The following is a 22,486-nucleotide window of genomic DNA, read 5'->3' on the forward strand; positions in this document are numbered from 1 at the left end:
ATTTAAGCGGCCGTGAAGTCTGGAGCCCAGATACAATCCACCTGCCACACAGGATCAAAAGTGATGGGCGGAGACGGAGGGCCAAGGGCCGCGGGTCTCTCAGTCCTCAACTTAATGGACGTTAACAGAAAGCAGGATGGGGGCTAAGCTTGCTAAGGGCAAAGAAAATGCGACAGATCAATCGGCTCTGCTAAGAGCAGCAGATCACAGGCTGAGGCCATCAGGCTCCCAGACAAGGTGGGGATGGGGGCACCTTTCTGGGTGTAGTGTTGCCTCCAGAGGGACGCTCAGCTCCAGGCAAATCCCCCATCTGCCCTCGGGGCTCTGAGAGAGGGCGTTCCTCTGTCTTTGCTGACCTTTTCCAGGCCAGTGAGAGCGCTGCAAACTCCTCTTTGCAAACTATAAGCATTTCAGGATCTAAAAAAAAAAAAAAAAATTCCACTTGCACATTCCAGACTCAGGGGGCAAAAGGAAACAGATGAAAAACAAACAAAAAGCCAGAACTGCTGCCTTGCAGATCTGTCAACAGAGGCAGCCCTTGCAGAGTCATTTACTTCTCTTCTGTCAAGAGGAATAAAATGTAGACGTTTTTAGATGTTTGATGTAGTTTAATGTATTTACCCTCAGGCACAGAGGCCTGTATTTATTGCATTGCCTCGTGTTTAAGCAGGTTCTCTTTGCACATTATCATTCCTTCCCTTCTGCAGCGGTGGCGGTGGCGGTGGCGAGGGCACCCCCTCCTGTGCTCACTGCCCTCCACACTCTCGCACTCTCCCAGTTCGTTCTGCCTGCCCAGAACCAGCTTTGCTTTTATTTTTGACAGCTGGTCCCCTGCCCTTTCCATCCGTCTCTATCATCTATTTTCAGGTTCTGGCTCAGGCCCTTCCTCCTGCAGGAAAACCTCTATTTATATATTCTCAGACAGCTGAAAAGAGGGGGGCTGCTAAGAGGTGTTAGCAACACTGGTGATGGGATTCATGTTTCTCTAGAAATAAGCCCATGACTAAGCTTAGATCTAACTGCACAGTGGTGCCATATAAGGTCAGCCCTGACTTTAAGACAAAATACATAAAGATGAATGACTTCTTTTTCTTGTGTGTGTGTGTGTGTGTGTGTGTACACACACACACAGTTTAAAAGGTCCCTTGAGACGATAACTTTATATACAATAGTCTTGGAATGGCTTTTACTGTTGGTAAATTTGGCTTGCTGTTACACCTTGGTCTGTCTTTCTCCCTGCGAAGCACTTGGTCTCCCCGCTGGACGTCGGACCCCTCCCTCCACCACCCACACAGCAGAGCTTCACAACACACACGTCAAATACAGCAAGCGCACGTGGCCAGACTCGGACAATTTGTTCTACTGATTTACATTCAAGTTCAACCAAGCATTCTAACAAGATTCAAACATCTAAGAAAAATCTCTTTAGATCATAGGAGAGCATATACCTGCGCAGGCACGCACACACCAGGGTCCATGAGCCATCAGAGGAACTTTCACTTTATTGATTCTCAACACCCATCTGTGTGGAGTACGGAAAATATTGGAAGTGATATGACACCACAATAATCCCCCAAAGATAATTATTCTTTGAATGGAAAACACCACTTACAAACATAAAAAACATTTAAAGATGACCCCTCCGTTTGCATAATTCCTAATTGTAAAATATACTCTTAGTAACAGAACAAAAAATTCTCCTTGGTTGGTCACATCATTCATTACTGAAAGGGAAAATCAATAAAAGTCATAAAAAAACAAAACCCTGAAATAGAAATAAATAACTCAATAATTTACTTGTAGGTAGGTTTGCTGCACTGCACATTACCACACAAAATTCTAAAGCTGATTTTTTTAAAAGCTTGGGAAATACATATGCCTTTTTGCGTTTCTGGCTAAGTGTTGCATGCTTCTTAGAAGGAAAAGTATCCTAACTAGGAGTGAGTTTCAAATTTCAACAGCAGGTAATCTAGAGCTGGCCTACCTGGGCTTGCAAGTGTGACAATGGGTGGCAAGCATGAGGACTTCCAGCCCCCAGGGTGGCCAGGCCGAGCCTCAGCGACTCTCAGTTCACTGAGGTTGGGAGTGATGGAGAAAGCCAGCAGTTTTAGGGTGAAAATGTGTGAAACCCACTGGTACAACTCAGTCTCTTTGTACCTTTAAGGTGGTGTCCTTAAACAGACTGTAAAACCTTTGAGAACAGCCTCTGGAGGTTTACAAAGGAGCAGCACATGGTATGACGGTGCAACAGAAGCGTTCACTGTAGAGTCTGTTCACCAAGACTTAGCATGGACTGTTTTTTCTTTGCGGGGCTTTTAGCAAGTTCCCACCAGTCCAATCTCTCTTGAGTCCTATCACTAAGTGTTCAGAGTGTAGCATCTTCTTGGCCAGCCCTTACCTGATGTTAATTCTTGGCTTCCTGAGGTCAGTTCCCCACCTGCATGCCGGCTATCCTAGCCCGCACCTGGAGAGAAAGTCCTGGCTGTCTTCTCCCCCTGCGGTGCAGGGCGATGAAAAACCACCAGGCCTCCTGAGACTGCAGACAGCGAGCCCTCCAGAATAGCACATTTCAAACTGGAGCGGGGGCTGAGGAGTATGTTACCTGGTTTGCTATTAAATCTCTCTGGAAAAGAAGCTAGAGGAGGAGTTCCCGTCGTGGCGCAGTGGTTAACGAATCTGACTGGGAACCATGAGGTTGCAGGTTTGATCCCTGGCCTTGCTCAGTGGGTTAAGGATCCGGCGTTACCATTAGCTATGGTGTAGGTCGCAAATGCAGCTCGGATCCTGTGTTGCTGTGGCTCTGGCGTAGGCTGGCGGCTACAGCTCCGTTTGGACCCCTAGCCTGGGAACCTCCATATGCCGCAGGAAGCGGTCCTAAAAAAAAAAAAGCTAGAGGATAAAAGAAGTGAAATTTGGGTGCATAAACAAGCATTTTGAGACTGAAGACTGACCACTTCTCTTGCCTCCTTCTGTGTTCATGGGTGGCAGCCGTCTTCCTATAGGAGGAGGTGCTGCTGTGTGCCCACACCTGTGGCACATGGAGGTTTCCAGGCTAGGGGGCAAATCAAAGCTATAGCCGCTGGCCTACGCCACAGCCACAGCCATGCCAGATCTGAGCTGCATTTGCAACCTACGCCTCAGCTCACGGCAACACTGGATCCTTAACCTGAGCAAGGCTAGGGATCGAATCTACATCCTGAGAGATGCTATGTCGGGTTCTTGACTTGCTGAGCCACAACGGGAACACCTGTGTATCCATTTTTGAATGGGACCATTTGTGCAGCGTAGCAAACGTCTCTTAAACACTTGAGGCTCTACAGGCCCCATGTAGTCTCTGTTGCATATTCCTCATTTTTTTTCTTTAATGACCCTTTAAAAATGGGAACACCTTTCTCAGCTCAAGGGTCTTTTCGATTTCCCCTGTGGGTAACAGTTGTCAAGCCTGCTCCGGAGTTCTTTGGCAGGGGGACGTGGCACCTAACTGTGCAAAGTCCAAGGCCACTGGGCCCTGGAAACCTCATCTGGAACTTCTTTTGGAGAATGAGGTAGGTCCTTGCAGATGATGCTCAGGCTTGGATTCTCCTGTGTGGTCTCTATTCCACTTCCCGAATGGTACAGAGCTGGACCAGATTAGCATCCTTCATTTTAAAAGTGGCTACTTCTGGGAGGAAATCTTAATTAGGCCCCATTAAAATCTGTACCTGTGCTAGCTTATCCTTGCCTTGATTTGAAAGGCAAAATCCCATACTCTAGGCACTGGAAAATTTCCATCCTGCAGGTTAGGGCTTTACTATTCCAAGTGGTTGGCGGCAGAAAAGCTAACATGTAAACTTACTTCCTCTTCACCACTAATGCCACCCACGGCCCACAGGGCGAACCCCCGTAAGCACTCAAGGAGAAGCACGCCAGCTCCCTCTACCTCTGGGTACCCAGGACACAGCTCGTGGGTGGCTCCATCTTGATAAGGAACAGTGTTTACCAGGAACCAAGGATTTAAACAGCTGGAGACCAGCATTTCAGAAGCTGGATTTTTCGAGAGCTACCCATCTCTACCCTCTCTGAACACAAGAGTCTTTCTACATGGCAGGTGCTACAACACCATACGGCTCCTCCAACCGTTTTATGTTTGAGAGGCAAACTTTCTACCAACCATTTTTCCACTGTTAGAATATTCATTTTAAAGAGCAGAATAAGAGGATCTGCTTTTCTTTCACAAATTTGTAATCTTCTATCAATATACAGTATGCCATATTTTTAAGTAATTAATGGACAAGATAAAAATTCATTTTTCCCTCCTAAATTAAATGAGGACTTCAGAATCTGAATTCTTTTTCTCAACAGTGATTTTTTTTAAGTAGCTGATGGTTCTCAAAATATACATTTGCTACCAACTAGACGAATTTATCTGGTTCTGGAGTTATTAAGAAATAGCCTGCGGACACACACAATGTGTGTGTGCGTACGCACATGCACACACACACAGCTTCTAAACTAAATAGGTGAAAAACAACCAATCTCACATATGCCACCCCAGTTGTCCTTTTTAGGTTTTTGTTTAAAATGTTCAATTTGTTTTCTTCGAAGTGTGAGCTGATTTCTTGTAATTCTTCTCTTAGTCTGGATTTACAGTGGTCCTGTCAACATTGCCTCAATAGCCATAGTCAGACTAAGTGGGATCTCTGAATGTAACTGCTGAGACCATCTCTGATTAACAAGGCGGGGGGCAGGGGTGGATACCAACTTGGAGATGGAAGAAACTGGACCACAGTTAAACAAGCACAAAAGAACCACTAAGAATTACGAACGTGCCTGTTGGCAGGTGGCAGTACTAGTTCTAATAACACCAAAACCAGGGAAACTATGAATTTTCCAACTCACTCAAAACACAGCGTTCTAAGGCCGCTGAGAGATGGGATGAAGAAAGTAACTACCTGAGGTCAGGAAAAGGTAACAGCGATGGGGATTGATTTTTTGAAATAAAATGAAACATGAAATTCTGAAGTGTGTGCTTTTAAAAGTGAGAGCACTACATTCCCTCACTCTCTCCCATCAGCAATTTTCACACACACACATTCTCTCTCTCTCTGTTACACTTTCTCTCTCTCTCTCTCACACACACACACACACTCACACACTCTCACAAACACACACGCATTTCTCTCACACGCCCCCTCCATGGCACTCTGGTCATTATTTCACATTTTTCAGGTCTCTACCATCAATTTTAAAAACTTATTTCCTGATACCTTTTCCTCTCTATTGTGGATATAAACAGTTTTTGGTTTTTTAAACCAGCAAAGAAAACACACAGCAATAGCTCTGAACAATAAATTAAACTATCACCATCTCTAGGTCAGAGCTTTCAAGACAGACAACTAGAGAGAAGGATCATTTTAGTCACTGCATTTTTTTGGTTCTGTGAAAGCACCAGCCCTCGGTCCCACCTCGGTTTCTACTGACAGAAACGCCTTGCCATTTCCCTCCGACCTCAAAGTGCATCTGTTTAAAATCAAATCTATCTCAAAGAAAAACCAAAAATCTTAGTAATTTTTGGCAGCTACTATCCTATGCAGCAAAAACAAAGTGATTTTTCCCTTCCCTACTCCTCAATTTAAAGCTGTACACAGAACGGCCAAACGCAACACTTCTACAACAGCAGGGTTTACGAACAGTGGGTTTTGGTTTTGTTTCAAGGAACAAAAGGGAAAGGGAAGAAAAAAAAAAATGAGACTGAGGAGGAGAAACCCTGAGGCAAAAATGGCTTTTCCTTTAGAGTCTCTGGAGGCTCTGACTGTGGCTCACACGGTGCCAGCGATCTTCTGGGACGGAAGGCCTTCCTCCAGCCAGAGGGTGGCGGCCGAGCCACCTCGCGGGGTCCGCCTGTGGATGCGCCGCAGCCGCAGCAGGTAGAGCAGGATGGCGAGCAGGACCACCAGGAAGCAGCCCGAGAACAGGTAGTGATTGTACACAAAGGAGAAGCCCCGCCAGTGCGCGTGGCTGGCCCGAAATGTCTCCTGCTGGATGTCTCTGCCCGCAGGGAGGAAAACAGACCGAAGAAGTAAGTCAGGCAGGAAAGGCAGTGTAAGGGGATATGGGCAGGGGGAGCCTGGTCAGGGACTCAGCTCTGCAGACACCGTAACCTCAGGGTCCCCATCTGTGAAGAGCAGAATGACGTGGCCCAGTGGAGGGCAGTTGCAAGTATGAACAAGATAACACCTCCAAGTGTATTCATAAATCTGTAGCTGTTACCACCGTTATAATTTGGGTAACAAATTATAAATTTCGGAGAAATTTAGAAGAATTGGGAGGGTTTCACTAACACACAGAAGCCAGTGTGGAATCAAACCACGTTTGTGATCAGTTACACCCACTACTCACATTTTTGGCAGTTAACCCAGCTAAACGTACTGCTGGAAGATGCTTAATTAAAAGAAGGGGGAAAAAACCTTATTTATCAGTGAGCCACGCTTCTTATGTGGGCGTCAACTGACAGCCAGGTCTGTGACCCTGACCGGAGGCAAAGGCCCATCCTCACTTTACCCATCTCTGGCTGTAAAGCAGTATTTCCACTGAATGTGAATGCAGACGAAAACCTGTCATAGCAGCAACGGGACTTGTGACTGTGTTTCCTAGTGAAACTCATGGATCCTTCACATCACACTGTGGTGCTTTGCAGATGCCTCAAAGGATCATCAACAGGCATCACTGCATTGAAATTACAAAGTACAGAGAGGACATATTACTGTAACTCAAGTTTGTCTTCTGCAATATTTTGATAAATGTATTGCAATACAATGGTTTCCTCTATAACCTATGTATTTATATTATGCATTAAAAACAAGACTTTGCATCTTTTTCAATGAAAGTTTTGTCTGGATATAGGCCCAGGAATAGGACTGCTGGGTCATATGGTAGTTCTACATTGAGTTTTCTGAGGAACCTCCATGCTGTTTTCCATAGTGGTTGTACCAATTTACATTCCCACCAACAGTGCAGGAGGGTTCCCTTTCTCCACACCCTCTCCAGTATTTGTTATACGTAGACTTACTAATGATGGAAATTCTGACCCGTGTGAGGTGGTATCTCATTGTAATTTTTAATTTCCATCTAATAATTAGTGATGTTGAGCATTTTTTCATGTGTCTATTGGCCATCCATATGTCTTCATTGGAGAAAATGTCTGTTTAGGTCTTCTGCCCATTTTTCAGTTGGGTTGTCTGAGTTGGGAAGGGAGGAGGCTCTTGTAGGGGAGACCAAGTCAGAGCTCCCTGACTCTCCTGCTCTGCCCACGGCCGGCTGGCACTACAATGCCTTGAACACCCACACACACCACTGCCATGACACCTCAGATGCAGAGAAGCATCTTCTATTAGGCTCTCCTTACCAAACTCCCGGTCATACCTTAAGGGTAAGAAGCGGGTCCTATAGAGGATTGCTCCGAGCGTCCACTGAACCTCCTTGTCGTAAACTTGCAAGGCGTCTTCAACTTCTGTAGTTGACAGGAAACGAGAAGCCCCTGTGGAACACCTCAAACATCCAGGCGGATTTGAAGCACTGATACCTACAAACAGCCCAAACATGAGGAGGACTGAGTCACTGGTCTAAACACACATGAGCAGAGCCGCCTCACCCTCTGTGACCTATGTGGCTGCACAGGCTTCATGAGGCCCGTACTCTAAGGGCCAAACTGACCATATGCACCTCGAGCTGGTTCGCTTGGTTTACATATCTTGTCCCGCACCATTCATTCATCTGTCAACATCAACTTGCGCATGAAACTTGGTCTCAGTGTGATTTAATGTGTGGCCATAAGAGATTATTTCCCCTCTAGGCCTTTTGTTATTTACTCAATCCAGTATTGAATAAATACTGAGCAAGGAAGTTCCCGTTGTGGCGCAGTGGTTAAGGAATCCAACTAGGAACCATGAGGTTGCGGGTTTGATCCCTGGCTTTGCTCAGTGGATTAAGGATCTGGAGTTGCCGTGAGCTGTGGTGTAGGCCACAGATGTGGCACAGATCTGGCGTTGCTGTGGCTGTGGCGTAGGCTGGTGGCTACAGCTCCTATTAGACCCCTAGCCTGGGAACCTCCATGTGCCATGGGAGCGACCCTAGAAAGGGCAAAAAGACACACACACACAAAAATACTGAGCAAGTTCCAACTTCTCTGGACCTCAGTTTTCAAATTACAAAATGAGAAGGTAGGACGGTCCGTTTCAGCTCTAATAGTTTATGACTCTAAATATTTATCAGAGAGAAGTTCCTGTTGCGGCTCAGTGGTTAACAAACCCAACTAGTATCCATGAGGATGTGGGTTCCATCCCTGGCCTTGCTCACTGGGTTAAGGATCCAGCATTGCTGTGAGCTTTATGTAAGTAGCAGATGTGGCTTGGATCTGGTGTTGGTGTGGCTGTGGCTGTGGCGTAGGCCAGCAGCTGTGGCTCCAGTTCAACCCCTAGCCTGGGAATCTCCATATGCCACAGGTGCAACCCTAAAAGACACAAAGACAAAAAAAAAAAAAAAAAAAAAAAAAAAAAAAAAATCCAAAAAAAAAACAACAACAAAAAACTATCAGAGGCTTTCTTTTGCAAAGCATTGGGCTAAGCGGTAAGATATCAGAATAAATAATAAGACAGCTAATGTGCTTGATGACTTACAATGAAAGAGGATTTTTGCAGAGCAAGAGATAACTATGAAATAAAGCAGAACATGAAAAACGCTACTAGTAGAGAGACGGAGTGAGTGCTCTGGAGATACAGCGAGGGACTGAGTCTGGCTGAGTGGACAGAGGATGACTTGGAAGAGACAGCCTCTGACTGGACTGTGACGTCTGGGCAGGGCCTCAACAGGTAAGAGAATTCCAGCAGAAGCAAGAGCAAAACTCTCCTTCTGAGCCCCAAACTGTTAAGACATGTCTGGCACGAGTACTTCCCACCCATCTGAAAGGAGCCAGGACAGAGGAGGAGTAGGGACTGACCAGGATAGAAAGGTAGGTTGGGACCAGGGTGTGGTCAAGACTGAATGTGTGGTTTCTTCTTCTTTTTTTTTTTAATTTCCTCTACCTGAAGAAACTTTCGAGGCTGAGTATTGACCTGCCACCTCCAGAGAGACAAACCAGATCACTAACCCACTGTACCATAGTAGGAACTCAAATGCACTTTTTTTTTTTTTTTTTTGCTTTTTAGGGCCATACCCTTGACATATGGAGTTCCCAGGCTAGGGGTCCAATGAGAGCTGCAGCTGCCGGCCTACAGAGCTGCAGCGGCCACAGCCACGGCGATGAGGGATCTGAGCCACGCCTGCAACCTACACTGAAGCTCATGCCAACTCCAGATCTCCTCCCCACCTGAGCAAGGCCAGGGTTGAACCTGCATCCTCATGGATACTAGTCAGATTAGTTTCCCTTGCACAATAGGAACTCCAGGCCTTAGCATTTTTGAATTAACACACACCCTGGGCTCCGTGACTTACTTGAGCCTGTGGAGGTCGGCGTGAGAGGCGTACAGCCCTCGGTCAAAGCGTTCCCGCAAGATTGACCACTTTGTTGCACAATAATCCTGAAAGAAATTTCACCCCCAAATAAATCATTAGCAAAGGTTGACTAAATTTTTTTCATTTTCAAGTGTTTACCATATTCATAACAAACACATCCTTCCAATTCAAAACATGAGCTTAGTTTATGTCTGTCCCATGAGGACGAGACACACAAACACTCCTTGAATACTTACTGATGAGCAAAGACAATACTTGTTCTTTTAAAATTTGGCTAAAGTTATCATTAAAGAGAATTTCACTGCCCACAACCAACCTCTTCAAATCTGCTGAGTTTCTCCCTCTCTGACTGCATGGGACAGCACAAACTTTTAGAAGGTGAAGTGATACTTCGGCTAGTTGAGACTGAATACCTGTGTCGTGGCTACACGGTGCAAGGTTCTGGGAACACAAAGATGATAACAAAAGGCTTCATCTTTAAAAGAAGGGAAAGAGGTGCTACATTTTCCTGAAGTTGTTTGTAATGATTTTTTTTTTTTTTTTGTCTTTTTGCCTTTTCTAGGGCCACTCCCGCGGCATACGGAGGTTCCCAGGCTAGGGGCAGAAGTGGAGCTGTAGCTGCCAGCCTACGCCACAGCCACAGCAACATGGGATCTGAGCCATGTCTGCAACCTATACCACAGCTCATGGCAACACCAGATCCTTAACCCACTGAGTGAGGCCAGGGATGGAACCTGTGCCTTCATGGTTGGGTTCGTTAACCGCTGAGCCATGACAGGAACTCCTGATTTTTTTTTTTAAATGGCTGCATCCATGGCATATGGAAGTTCCTGGGCCAGGGAATGAATCTGAGCTGCAGCTGATACCCACACCATGGCTGCGGCAATGCCATAATCTTTAACCCACTGTGCCACTGGACCACAGTTCGAATCTGTCCTTCATAGTGACCTGAGTGGCTACGGTTGGATTCTTAACCCACTGTGCCACAGTGGGAACTCCTATTTGTAATGTTTATTTTAAGAGCTAACATTTACTGAACACTGTGTTGGTGCCTTTTCCAAATGTAATGCTTACAACAACTCTTTGACATGGCTACTACTCTAACCTCTGTTTCAAGGACTGAGGCTCAGAGAGGCGGTGAAACCTGCAAAAGGGAACACAGAGAACAGCACTCAGCCTGGGTGAGAGGGTGAGGACAACGGGCATGTCAGGCAGAGGAAACACCATGAATGAAGACAGGATGAGAGGGAGCACAGACGGGAGGGGAATGAATAGGCACCTGACAGGACCGGACTGAACAGGGCTAGGTGGGGAGATGAGGCTACAGGGAGGGGATGACACACTAGGCTATTTGAAATTCATCTGGAAGCAAGAGGAAGCTGCTGGAGACTTTAAACAGGAGAGCAGGTGGCTGCACGTGGGTTTAGACAGAACACTTGGGAGTAGAGAGGAGGAAGAATGATGGAAGGAGACCAGATGCCGGAGGACCACTGGGAGGCTCCTGCAATGGATAGGTGACGGACAAAGCAGGACTAGGACAGTGAGGGAAGGACAGAAAGGAAGGAGGGCAGGGGTCTGGGAAGTATTTATGACAAAGAATAAGGTGCCTGATGACTTGCATGATGGGGAGTTCAGCGAGGGAGGATGAGTGGCAGGGAGAAGTAACTCCTGGGTTTGGGGGACTAGATGGTTAGGAATGCCATGACCAGACAACACAGAACAGAATGGGGACGAAACTGGGTTTGTCTGGAGCTGTGAAACCCAGCAGGCACTGGGCGGGGGTCAGGTGTGGAGCCGCCTCCCGAGAGGCAGCAGCAAACCATGAACATGGATAAGACCATCCAAGAACCCGAAGGTCAGAGGGCCAAGCAGGGGAGAATGAGACCACCAAGGCTTAGAACCCAGGAAAGTGTCAGGAAGGTAGGGAACAAGGGCTGAGGAGCCCGGCAGCCAAGGGGAGGAGCCTGAGAGGAACCGTCAGATCACAATCACACCATTACGTGTAAAAGACCGGGAGCCGCTGATGGCCCGCAGCGCAGGCCACGGGGTGGGAGCAGAAGTCGGCTCACAGGGGACTTTCTGCTTCTGTTGTGACTATTTTCATGCCCAACCAAGGGAAAGGTTCCCAAGGGGCTGCACCACAGCCTTCCCCCCTCCACCCTGCCCTGCTCCTCCCCTGCTGCTGTCTACACCACATCTCAAGGGCACGCAGGGAAGCTGGCTTCCCTGGCGGTTACCTTGGCGGCTCTAGTAAACGCAGCAGCATTGTAGTCGCCCCCCATCCGTAGCACGTCCTCAGTGCAGTAGTAGAATTCGGAAAAGCCGTAGAATTCACTGTTCTGGAAGTGAATCGGGGGCTGGTAGACCCCATTGAGGGAGGTCTGTGTCTCATTTGTTTTGTTCATGAAAGGCTGGATGGTTCCCGCACAGGTCGAAGTCCCCCGTGCCCCGCAGGTATAGCGTCTGCCCGTTCTGCTGGATTTCATCTTTAATGTCCAGGGGCAGGCAGGGGTCCAGGTATGGAGCATCAGGGGTCAGCCCTGTCTGTTTCCCCAGGAGCCTAGAGGACAAAGGGAAACTTCATCATGAGACCAACAGAAAACTGTGTGAAGAAGAAAGGGGTTGCAAGTCAGTGTTTCTCAAACTCTGCCCTATGGAACATAAAAGGGTTCTGGAAAAATTAAGTTAGACAAACATAGACTGGAGCTCCTGCCTGGAGATTCATGATACACACCTGCGGAGAGCAGGCACCTGAACAGGGCCCAGTGAAACCTGGTCAGAGTACCTGATGCTTTCTGTGCTCTGTGACACAGCCTGGAGCCCACCGTCACTGAAGGTCCACAGTTGGTAAGCTCCTCCCAGTCTCCTGCTCACTGCATTTGAATGCCCACCCACTGTGTTGTTTCTAGCCCGGTTTTTGCCACTAGTGCCTGTGATTTTAATTACATATAAATGAAATGTGACTGTGAAAAGAAGTCACAGGTCCTGTGAAAGCTAGGTTAGATGCCTTAGAAAAACATGATAAAGGCAAATTGCTAGAAAAATGCTGTCAAATTTTAAGATACAAAATGTTGGGAAAATTAACAAAAATCTAGATGGAATTGGTATTAAATTGCTTCACAGATGTCTTTAAGGCCAAGATATTCTTTAAAGAAAGCCAAAATGACATCAGGATGAGTGGGTGTGGCGCCTGCCTGAGACACGACAGATGTAGCCTCAGAAAAGACTTTAGTTAGTCCAGGGCAAAAAACTGGCAACCGAACACATAACTTAAAACAAAATGCTTTGTATGGCTGATTCACTTTGCTGTACACCTGAAACTAACACAGCATTGTAAGTCGCCAATATGCCAAAAAAAATTTTTATTAAAAAATTGCTTGAGGTTGATTCTATTTTTATCATTCACAAAATGTTTTAATTGGTTTTTAAAAGTTAACCAACTATTGATTCCAACTGTAGCAGATAACAGTTTCTACGGCACTACAGGCTCTGAGAATTCCTGCAGAAATCTTAACTGTGTTTACTGAAGCTTACTATTTCACAAGGAAATGTCCAGAACTGTCATCCTACTATGTGTACTCACCATTAAGCAACTGAGAAACAGAAAAGAGCTTGCAACAGCTGAAATTATATTAGTGTTTGATAACAGGAAATCATACAGTTTAAAAGGCTTTTAACTATTAGGAGAGTGCCTGGATTCAACATTCAGGCACTGAAATTAAGTGAAGTTTCTACCTGCAACTCAAATGACAACTTGTTTACTACTAAGATCAGGGCAACTCAAAATGTACTTGAATTAAGAAATTAAGGTCTGTAGGAGTTCCCTTTGTGGCTCAGTGGTTAACGAATCCGACTAGGATCCATGAGGATGCGAGTGAGGTGGATTCCTTGCCTCGCTCAGTGGGTTTAAGGATCTGGTGTTGCTGTGGCTGTGATGTAGGCCGGCAGCTACAGCTTTGATTTGACCCCTAGCCTGGTAATTTCTATATGCCGCAGGTACAGCCCTAAAAAGCAAAAAAAAAAATAAATTAAAAGAGATAAAATAAATAAGTAAATAAAGGTCTTTGCCATTAATTAAAAATGTTTAAGTAATAAAAATAATGTTATTGTAATAAATAAAATTGTAATAAAAATAAAAGAAAAATTATGTTATTGTAATAAATAACATAAATAATGATATGTTTAAGTAATAAAAATAATGCATTTCAAGGCTCAATTCACAACACAAGTAAAAGGTGATGATTAACATTTATAATTATTATAAAGGCCCAAAATGAGTCAAATAATTCTTTAACACACAGTTTTTAGTTGTTCTATATCTATATTAAGAAGTACCATTGCATTGTCCATTATACAAGCTCCTTAACATTTAAATCAATTAGTAAAAACTAAAGTAGCAGAAGATATTTTCTCTAAAATTCTAATTCAAATGTCACTTATAAAATATTTCTATGTTAAGACTACTATTAAAAATAATTATATCAAAGTGTGCTATATATCATTTTTCTTGGCCATGCCTGTGGCATGTGAAAGTTCCTGATGACATCAGAGCCTTAACCTGCTGAGTTACCAGGTAACTCCTAACATACCATTTTTAAAAAGAAACTGGGACTAGTTAATCTCTCTCTCTCTCTTTTGTCTTTTTAGAGCAGTACTTGTGGCATATGGAAGTTCCCAGGCTAGGGCTTACGTCACAGCCACAGTTAACACCAGATCCGAGCTGCGTCTGCAACCTACACCACAGCTCATGGCAACACCAGATCCTTAATTTGCTGAGCGAGGCCAGGGATCGAACCTGCGTCCTCATGAATACTAGTCAGATTCGTTTCTGCTGAGCCACGATGGGAACTCCTAGTTAATATCTCTTAATTTAGCACTATTCAGTTAATGTTTGGAGCAGACAAATAATAATTTTTTAATACTTTTCCTATTCACATATGTGAGTTTTTGGAGAATGAGGTACTGAATGGCTCTGACTTGGCCTTTCTTTTTTTTTTTGTCTTTTTGCCTTTTCTAGGGCCGCTCCCTGGGCACATGGAGGTTCCCAGGCTAGGGGTCGAATCGGAGCTATAGCCGCCGGCCTACGCCAGAGCCACAGCAACACGGGATCCGAGCCGCGTCTGCAACCTACACCACAGCCACAGCAACGCAGGATCCGAGCCGCATCTGCAACCTACACCACAGCTCACGGCAACGGCAGATTCTTAACCCACTGAGCAAGGGCAGGGATCGAATCCGCAACCTCATGGTTCCTAGTCGGATTGGTTAACCACTGCACCACGACAGGAACTCCCTGACTTGGCCTTTCTTAAGGTCCAGGCCTCCACAGGTGTATTAAGATTAAATTTTAGCCAATATTTTATAATAAATATAAATGGAATAAAACCTTTAAAAATTGTGAATCAGTATACTGTACACCTGAAATAGACTGTTGAAGTATATCAACTATGCTTCAACAAAAAAGATTAAATTGATCAAGGAAATATACTATCATTTATCTCTGTCAGGATTTTCCCCTCAAATTATTTAATCAAAACAAAACAAACTATAGTAATTAATGATATATTTTATATAGTCCCAGACTTCAGATCTTTTTATTCATGCAAAAGGCTTTGTTCTTATGTACTAATCTCAAATAAATAATTGCTATATACTTAAAAGTTATAAAATTAAACTGATAAAGTCTTTTTATATATTTTCTGTACCAGAGTTCTTCATAAATTCATTTTTAAAAGTCTCACTGCTAACAATGTTAAAAACCACTACTTTGGGAGTTCCCACCATGGCGCAGTGGGTCAAGAATCTGACTGCAGCAGCTTGGGTCTCTGCAGAGGTTTTTGGGTATGATCCCCGCCCTGTGCAGTGGGTTAAAGGATCCAGTGTTGCCACAGTTGTGGCGTAGGTCATAGCTGCTGCTGGAATTCAGTCCCTGGCTCATGAACTTTCATATGCCTTGGGTACAGCCATAAAGTTAAAAATAAAAAATTTTTAAAAAAACCCACTAACTCTGACTTCTAGATCATTTCTTTCTCTTGATTAACTGCCTCCACTATGGTCTTATCCACTAAATAACTGCTTGGGCTGGTTCCTCATAACATCGCCAGGACATCCCATATAACTCAAAGCTACCATCACTTACTGTGGGCCTCCAGGTCACCTGAGTGGCCTAGGTGCCAAGTTTCTCTGGAATAGCATCACCTGGGGCTCAAAAGCACTTCAATATCCTGACAGTGAAACTTTGAATCCATCAGGGAGCTGTGGGTCTGAGAGAGAGAGAGAGAGAGAGAGAGAGAGAGAGAGAGAGAGAGAGAGAGAGAGAGAGAGAGAGATCCTTCTTTGGAGCCTGGTGGGTGGGGTCCGAAGGCAGGACCCTGGTGTATTTTCATTTCTTCTCCCGCCTCAGCAGGCAGGGGACATAAACAGCTAATGGTGCGATGTGCTCCTGCTGACTGAGGTCTCCCTGCTTTGTCTGGATATGTTTTCTATGAGGAAAAAACCCAGGTTTCAAAGTGATAGCTGAGCAGTGGAAGTGCTTTACCTGTTCTTTTGAACTGTGCTGGCAAACAGTCTGTCTTCGTATCTCTGTCGAGCGGCATTGCCACCAAACCCAAGAAACGTGGCCACATAGACGCGGTACACGTGCTCAGTTTGGTGAACATCACATCCCAAGTTAAATTCAGCCAACAGGTTCTTAGCTACTTCTTCCTGCACACGTAAGGATATCAACTTTAGTATGTTAAGCAATTCAAAAACAACTACCTCCTGTTAAAAAGAAGGATCTAAGAAGATTCTCATCTAAGAGGGGCAAAATTTCCGCTTCTGCACTTCCCAAGGGTCCTTCTAAGCATCCCTCCTAATTTAATACAACAATCCTGACTTAAGAAATTTCAGATGGGCTGTGCATCTGTGATACTGATACAACTCTTTGAAAAGGAAAGTTAGCAATATAGTTTCATATCCTCTGATGGAGTAAATCTACTTATGGAATCCAATGCTTTGAAAATAATCCTAGGACACTTGGGGTGGGGGTTGTTAATTATGGTAACAGTTTATGGAGGAACATGCTTATGTGTTGTTAAACAAAAGACACAGAATCACAAAAACAGTAAGATTTTAACAATCACATTAAAAAAAAACTATACATAGGAAAAAAAGAATGAAAAGAAATAAGCCAAACTGCTAACAATAATTTTAAAAAATGTATACATTCATGGGAAAGTTTTATTCCTGATTTTTCAGTATTTTTTTCCAAACTTGCTTTTATATATATGTTTTACTTTATCTCGAGGGGAAAAACATGACCTTTTACAAAGAGTGTAACAGTTTCTTAGAGGCAAGTCAGGATGGGATGTAGGAAACACAAATTCTAATGCCTGAATTTGCAAAGCATTTCTCTAAAGAGCTTAATCAGTACATCAATAACATTTACCCAGGTGACATGAGGTGTCTGGCAGTGCATTAGATACGCTCTATTCACTGCCTTATTTAACCTTATAATAATAACCGTATAATAAAGATGAATGCACTTGCATTCATCTTTACAGCTGAGGAGACCTGGAGAGAGCTGAAGTTAAGCAACTTGTGTAAGGTCCCACTAGTGAGGACAGGGTGATGACACAGCCCATGTCTGTCCCCCTCCCCTCCACTCTTTCCTAACCACTCAATCCGCTAGAGGATAGTGTGGGAAACCAGGGTTTGGTATTGATCTACCACTGAATGGAAAGAGTAATAAAGCAGAAGCAATTCAGGAATGCATCTGGACACCCCTATACAAGGCCGCCCAGCCCACTGGGAAACTATAGCACCGAAGGGGTTGCACAATGACAGGGTAAACCATGAGTTCATACATGTGGAAGCAGTGGATACAAACCTCTATACTTTCCAGAAAAGTCAAAAGTCACGTGAGCCGCACATAAAAAAGCATTTTCCCCCCATTATAACTTAAGAAGTCTGATGCTATTATATTAAGTTTTACACTAGCTGTTGAGAAAAGAAGTGACTGGAAATAGAAACCAAAACCCAAGTGTGGCTTGATGTATATAATCGAGAGCAATTCTAGGTAAGTTCAGAAAACAAACCAGCTGACTTCAATGAACAAACACAAACGGCTTAGTGGAGGTTTGCCTTGGTTTCCTCCTGTCTCCTTTCTCCTGGGTTGAGAAGGCGGTACCTCAGCAAGCACAGTAAAGATGTGTTCAGACTCAGAAAACAAAACAAAAATGGATGGAGACATGTTAAATGAAAACCAAATCAAACAGAAGGAAATTTGTACAGATAATAACCTGCTGTGAGGAGGCAAAGCTTACAGTTTTGGGGACTTCGTATGCTATCTGGGTCGACACGCCTCCCATGTCGAGAATACCGGCTGTTCTTTTCCGGAGGATGGCTTCGCTGCTTTCACTACCAGGGATGTTAACTTCTACAACTGCCTCATCATCTGGAAAAGATAAGACACATCTGTCGGAACAGAACAAAGGCGGAGAAGTGGGATCTTATGAAGAGTCATCTTGCTTTCGTGGTAGGTTCAAGCATTTCTAGGCAAACCCAGCTAAGCTCAAATAACTGTGTGAGACAGCAGCTCCTCCCACGTGGCTGTGTCACAGGCTCCCTTTTTGTCCTGTGCATTAATTCGAAAGAGCCGTCATTTCCGGGTAGACATGTTCGTTGGAAACATGATGCTTACCATCTTCAATATGCTCAAATCGTCCAAGGACAAAATTAATGCCAATCCAAGCATACACACCTAGAGACATAAGAAGAATAAAGTTTTAAAATATTTTATGTAACTCGGATCAATGCATTTTGTGCAATTATTTCATTCTTTGACAACCTATGAAAACATCATTGGAAATACATTTCTACTGATGTATTTTATATTTTCTGACTGGTTTTCCAAGAACTTGCAACTTTTTTTCATCCCTTTTTTCCTAAAGGGCCACACTCATGGCATATGGAAGTTCCCAGGCTAGGCGTTGAATCGGAGCTGTTGCCACTGACCTACACTACAGCCACAGCAACGCCAGATCCTTTAATCCACTGACCGAGGCCAGGAATTGAACCCGCATCCTCATGGATACTAGTTGGACTCATTACTGCTGAGCCACAATGTGAACTCCGTGAACTCTCAACTTTTAATTTTGTAGTTTCATATCATTTGTTAAGGTTGAAAATATAATTCCCTAGGTGCTCCTTTGAAATTTATAGGTCGTTTTGAAATACTGGAGCTTTTACTTTTTATGAAAATAAATCTACCAAGCACAAAGTTTTAAAAACATATGAACTCTCGACTCCCCCATTCCTTTATCCTGCACTCTCAGTTCCCAAGTATGATTCTCTACTTATTTATTTGGCCACATCCACAGCATGTAGATGTTCCCAGGCCAGGGATCAAACCTGCACCACAGTAGTGACCTGAGCCACAGCAGTGACAATGCGGGATTCTTAACCCACTGAGCTAACAGGGAAGTCCTTGATTCTCTTTTTACAATATTTCCTACACACAATCTTTTTTCTTTTTATGGCCGAACCCACAGCATATGGAAGTTCCTGGGCTAGGGGCTGAATTGGAGCTGCAGCCACAGCAATGCCAGAGATCCTTCATCTACCGAATGAGGCCAGGGATTGGACCCAGATCCTCATAGAGACAATGTTGAGTCCTTAACCCACTGAGCCACAACAGGCACTCCCCCATCTTTATCCATTTTCACCACCACCTTGATCTAAGCTGGTACAGAGATCTAATTAATCTTCCTGCCCTGACTCTCCCACTCCAATCTACTCTATTCTCTACTGGACTGATCTAGACAACAAAGGCCAAACTCCACAGACAATTTAAGACCTGTCCAACTTTTTTTTTGAACGGAGTAAATCTGACATTTAACATTGTGCAAATTTAAGGAATACAGTGTGTCACTTTGATACATTTATAGACTGTAATACATACAGCAATCAATATCAGTATGACATTTCATCATTATAGAACAGTATTATTGTCAATAGTCACTATACCATGCATTAGCTCTCCATGGCTTATTTATTTACTACTTGTTATAAGTTTGTACCATTAACCACAATCAATTTTATCTCCTGTACCCCCTCCTCTGGTAACCAACGTTTTACTGTTTGTTTGTGTCCCAGTGCTCCCAAGATGCTACAGATCCCGTTGCACCACAGCAGGAACTCCTAAAGCTCTTTCCTTTTAACTTTTACGCTATAATTGTTTAATACACTATTTTTAAAAAGAGTGAATTTTCTATTTAACACTTTTTTTGGGGTCTCTTTAGGGCCGCACCCATGGCATATGGAGGTTCCAGGCTAAGTGTTGAATTGGAGCTATAGCTGCCGGCCTACACCACAGCCACAGCAATTCCAGATCCGAGCCACATCTGCGACCTACACCACAGCTCACAGCAACGATGGATCCTTAATCCACTGAGCAAGGCCAGGGATTGAACCTGCATCCTCATGGATACCAGTCAGATTTGTTTCTGCTGAGCCACGAAGGGAACGCCTATTTAACACTTTAATCAGAGTTTTGTGTACCTGCATCTCTTCACTTCAGTTTGAAGATCTCTCCTTTTAACATGGTTTGTAGTCTAGTTGTGTAGTCTTTCTCAGCTTTTGTTCACCTGGAAAAGCCTTTACTTCTCCTTCATATCTGAAATATACCTTTACTGATAAGAGCATTCTTGGTTGACAATTTTTATCTTTCAATACTTTGATATGTCATTCCATTCCTAGCTTGTATATAGAGTTTCTCCAGAGAAATCTGGTGATAGCCTAATGGGGGTTCGTTTGTAGATTATTGTCTTTTTTTCCCCTGGCTGCCTTTAAAATTTTTTCTTGCTGACTTTTGACCGTTTTAATATAATGCGTCTTAGAGAAGGTCTTTTTTGTGCTGAAACAATAAAGTGTTCCACTAGCTTCCAGTTCCTTCCCCAGGCTTGGGAAGTTCTTAGCTGTTACTTCTCGGAATGTGCTCTGCTCCTTTCTTCTCTTCTTCTTCTGGGATACCTGTTAATCTTACACTGGCTTTTCTACTGAAGCCTGCTAGTTCTCATGGGGTTTCTTCACTTTTTAAAAATCTTAGTTCTCTTTCCTCTTCCACCTGAAACATTTCTACATTCCTACACTTGGAGCTCACTTATTCTCTCTTCCATTTGACCTGCTCGACTTTCAATGTTTTCTAATGCATTCTTCATTGTATTTACTGAGTTCTTCAACTCCAGAATTTCTGTGTTTTTAAGAATTTCAATCTCCTTAGTAAATTATTCCTTCCATTTGTTCATTTTATTCCTGAGGTCACTGTACCACTTTTATGAGTTTTCTTGGAGCTTGCCAAATTTCTTCCTAACAGTTATTTTGAATTTATGATCAGTTAGATTGCAATATTCCATGCCTTAAAGTTCGGTTGCTGGAAAATAATTTTTTTTTTCTTTTTGTGATACATTACTTTGGTTTTTCACAGTGTTTGATGAAAAGTGCCTCTGTTATTGCATCTGAAGCAGTGAATGACTTAAGTAAAGCTTTGCTTATTTTCATTCTAACAATTCAACGCACTGGTAATTAGAAGCCTTTGTTTTATGTTCTACAAGGTGGTGCTGCAGCAAAAGTTTCTGGTTTCTCTTACCAGAGCTGATTCATCACTAAGTTTGAGAACAGGAACATAAAAAGAGCCAGTGAAGGTGGAGAAAAAAAAAAAGAATGGCAACAGAGTTAGAAAGAGATGTGTGCTTAGCACCTGGGGCTTTAGGTGTGCCATTACCCAGAAGGGGAGCTTTGTGTGGGGGGGGGAGTGTCCCAGAGGTCCACGGACAGTCCTCTTTTCAGAATCCTAGGGCAGACAGCAAGAAACTGGTTCCTTCAGTTCTCTTTGCCTTCTTCTCTTTCCTTTCCCTGACCCCAGTCACTGTCGTCTCTCTTCAGAGAGGGCAATGGGTCCCTCTCTGAAGTACTGCAGTACTCGTGGCCAGGTAAACTCCCTACTCCCATTCACCACTTTCACCCTCCACCTCCTCTGCCAGAGAAGTCATGCTGGGTCACATCACCCCTGACGTGGCTGCCTCTGCTGCCCCTCACCTGGCTTTGCGGCCTCCTCTGAGGTCCAGTCCACTCACATTTGTGGGCACAGAGGAACTGATCTCTTGGGTGTCCTGATGCGTTGTGCAGAGGCACTTTTTTGGTTATGGATGTCTGATTAGTTGTAAATCAAAGGAGAGAGAATAAAGGGACCACTCAAGCCATCAAGATGTTGACATCACTAAGACCTTCCAAATTTCAATATTACCATAACCTTTTAAAGGGCCATAATAATCCCATCAAATTAAATCATTTTTATTCCTCTGTCCATAGTGCAGCTTTTCTCAATTGTGATGATGTAAATCATTTCTCCTGCCTAGAAGGAGCTTCTTATCTCTCTCTCTGAGCTCTAGTCTTACCACGCTTTGGCATGCTGCATTTATAATAATCCCTCAATTCAAATGTCACTTTCTCCATGATGCCCTTAGCTAGGGAAAAAAAAAAAATCTTCCCCTTTCAAATTCCCATGATACATTCTCCTTATCTTCCTTCTGGCGTCTAAAACTCAACCTTATATAAGCAGTTAACTGTGGACCTCACTTGTCTGTAAACAGCTTGATGGAAGTATGTGAATTTCACCCAATTCTGAATTCTCTACTGTGTCTTTCACAGAAGAGGTATTTGGAGAAATGATAAATGATTTTGAAATAAATGCTTTTCTAGCAAGCTAGAAATAATTTCATTGATGTGCCATTTCATTCTCAAGTAATTTCTTTGAAAACAGAACATTTTCTCAGTGTATCAAAGTCAAGAATAATTTTCCCTTTCTAGCAAGTAAATCAGTAGAAGGCTCCAACAGCTCAGTAATCATCATAATTTCACAAAACTGAATAACTTGGGCAAGGAACACAAACCTTTTCTATCAAAATGAGTCCAAAATATGTTTCTAAGTGTAGTGAAGATAAACTAAGTTATTTTT

The 22,486-nt window shown here is 43.7% G+C and overlaps 1 protein-coding gene across 1 annotated transcript in view; it reads right to left on the reverse strand.

Annotated features, from left to right (window-relative positions):
* Nucleotides 1,485-22,486, reverse strand: part of ENTPD4 (ectonucleoside triphosphate diphosphohydrolase 4) — a 38,855-nt gene continuing 17,853 nt past the window's right edge. The window contains 9 exon segments of the mRNA XM_021072268.1: nt 1,485-6,027; nt 7,402-7,485; nt 7,487-7,561; nt 9,469-9,554; nt 11,727-11,913; nt 11,915-12,049; nt 16,028-16,194; nt 17,796-17,926; nt 18,173-18,232. Coding sequence (XP_020927927.1) covers nt 5,799-6,027; nt 7,402-7,485; nt 7,487-7,561; nt 9,469-9,554; nt 11,727-11,913; nt 11,915-12,049; nt 16,028-16,194; nt 17,796-17,926; nt 18,173-18,232 — 1,154 coding nt within the window. The 3' untranslated portion in view covers nt 1,485-5,798.

Source organism: Sus scrofa, chromosome 14 (assembly GCF_000003025.6).
Source record: "Sus scrofa isolate TJ Tabasco breed Duroc chromosome 14, Sscrofa11.1, whole genome shotgun sequence".
NCBI lineage: Eukaryota > Metazoa > Chordata > Mammalia > Artiodactyla > Suidae > Sus > Sus scrofa.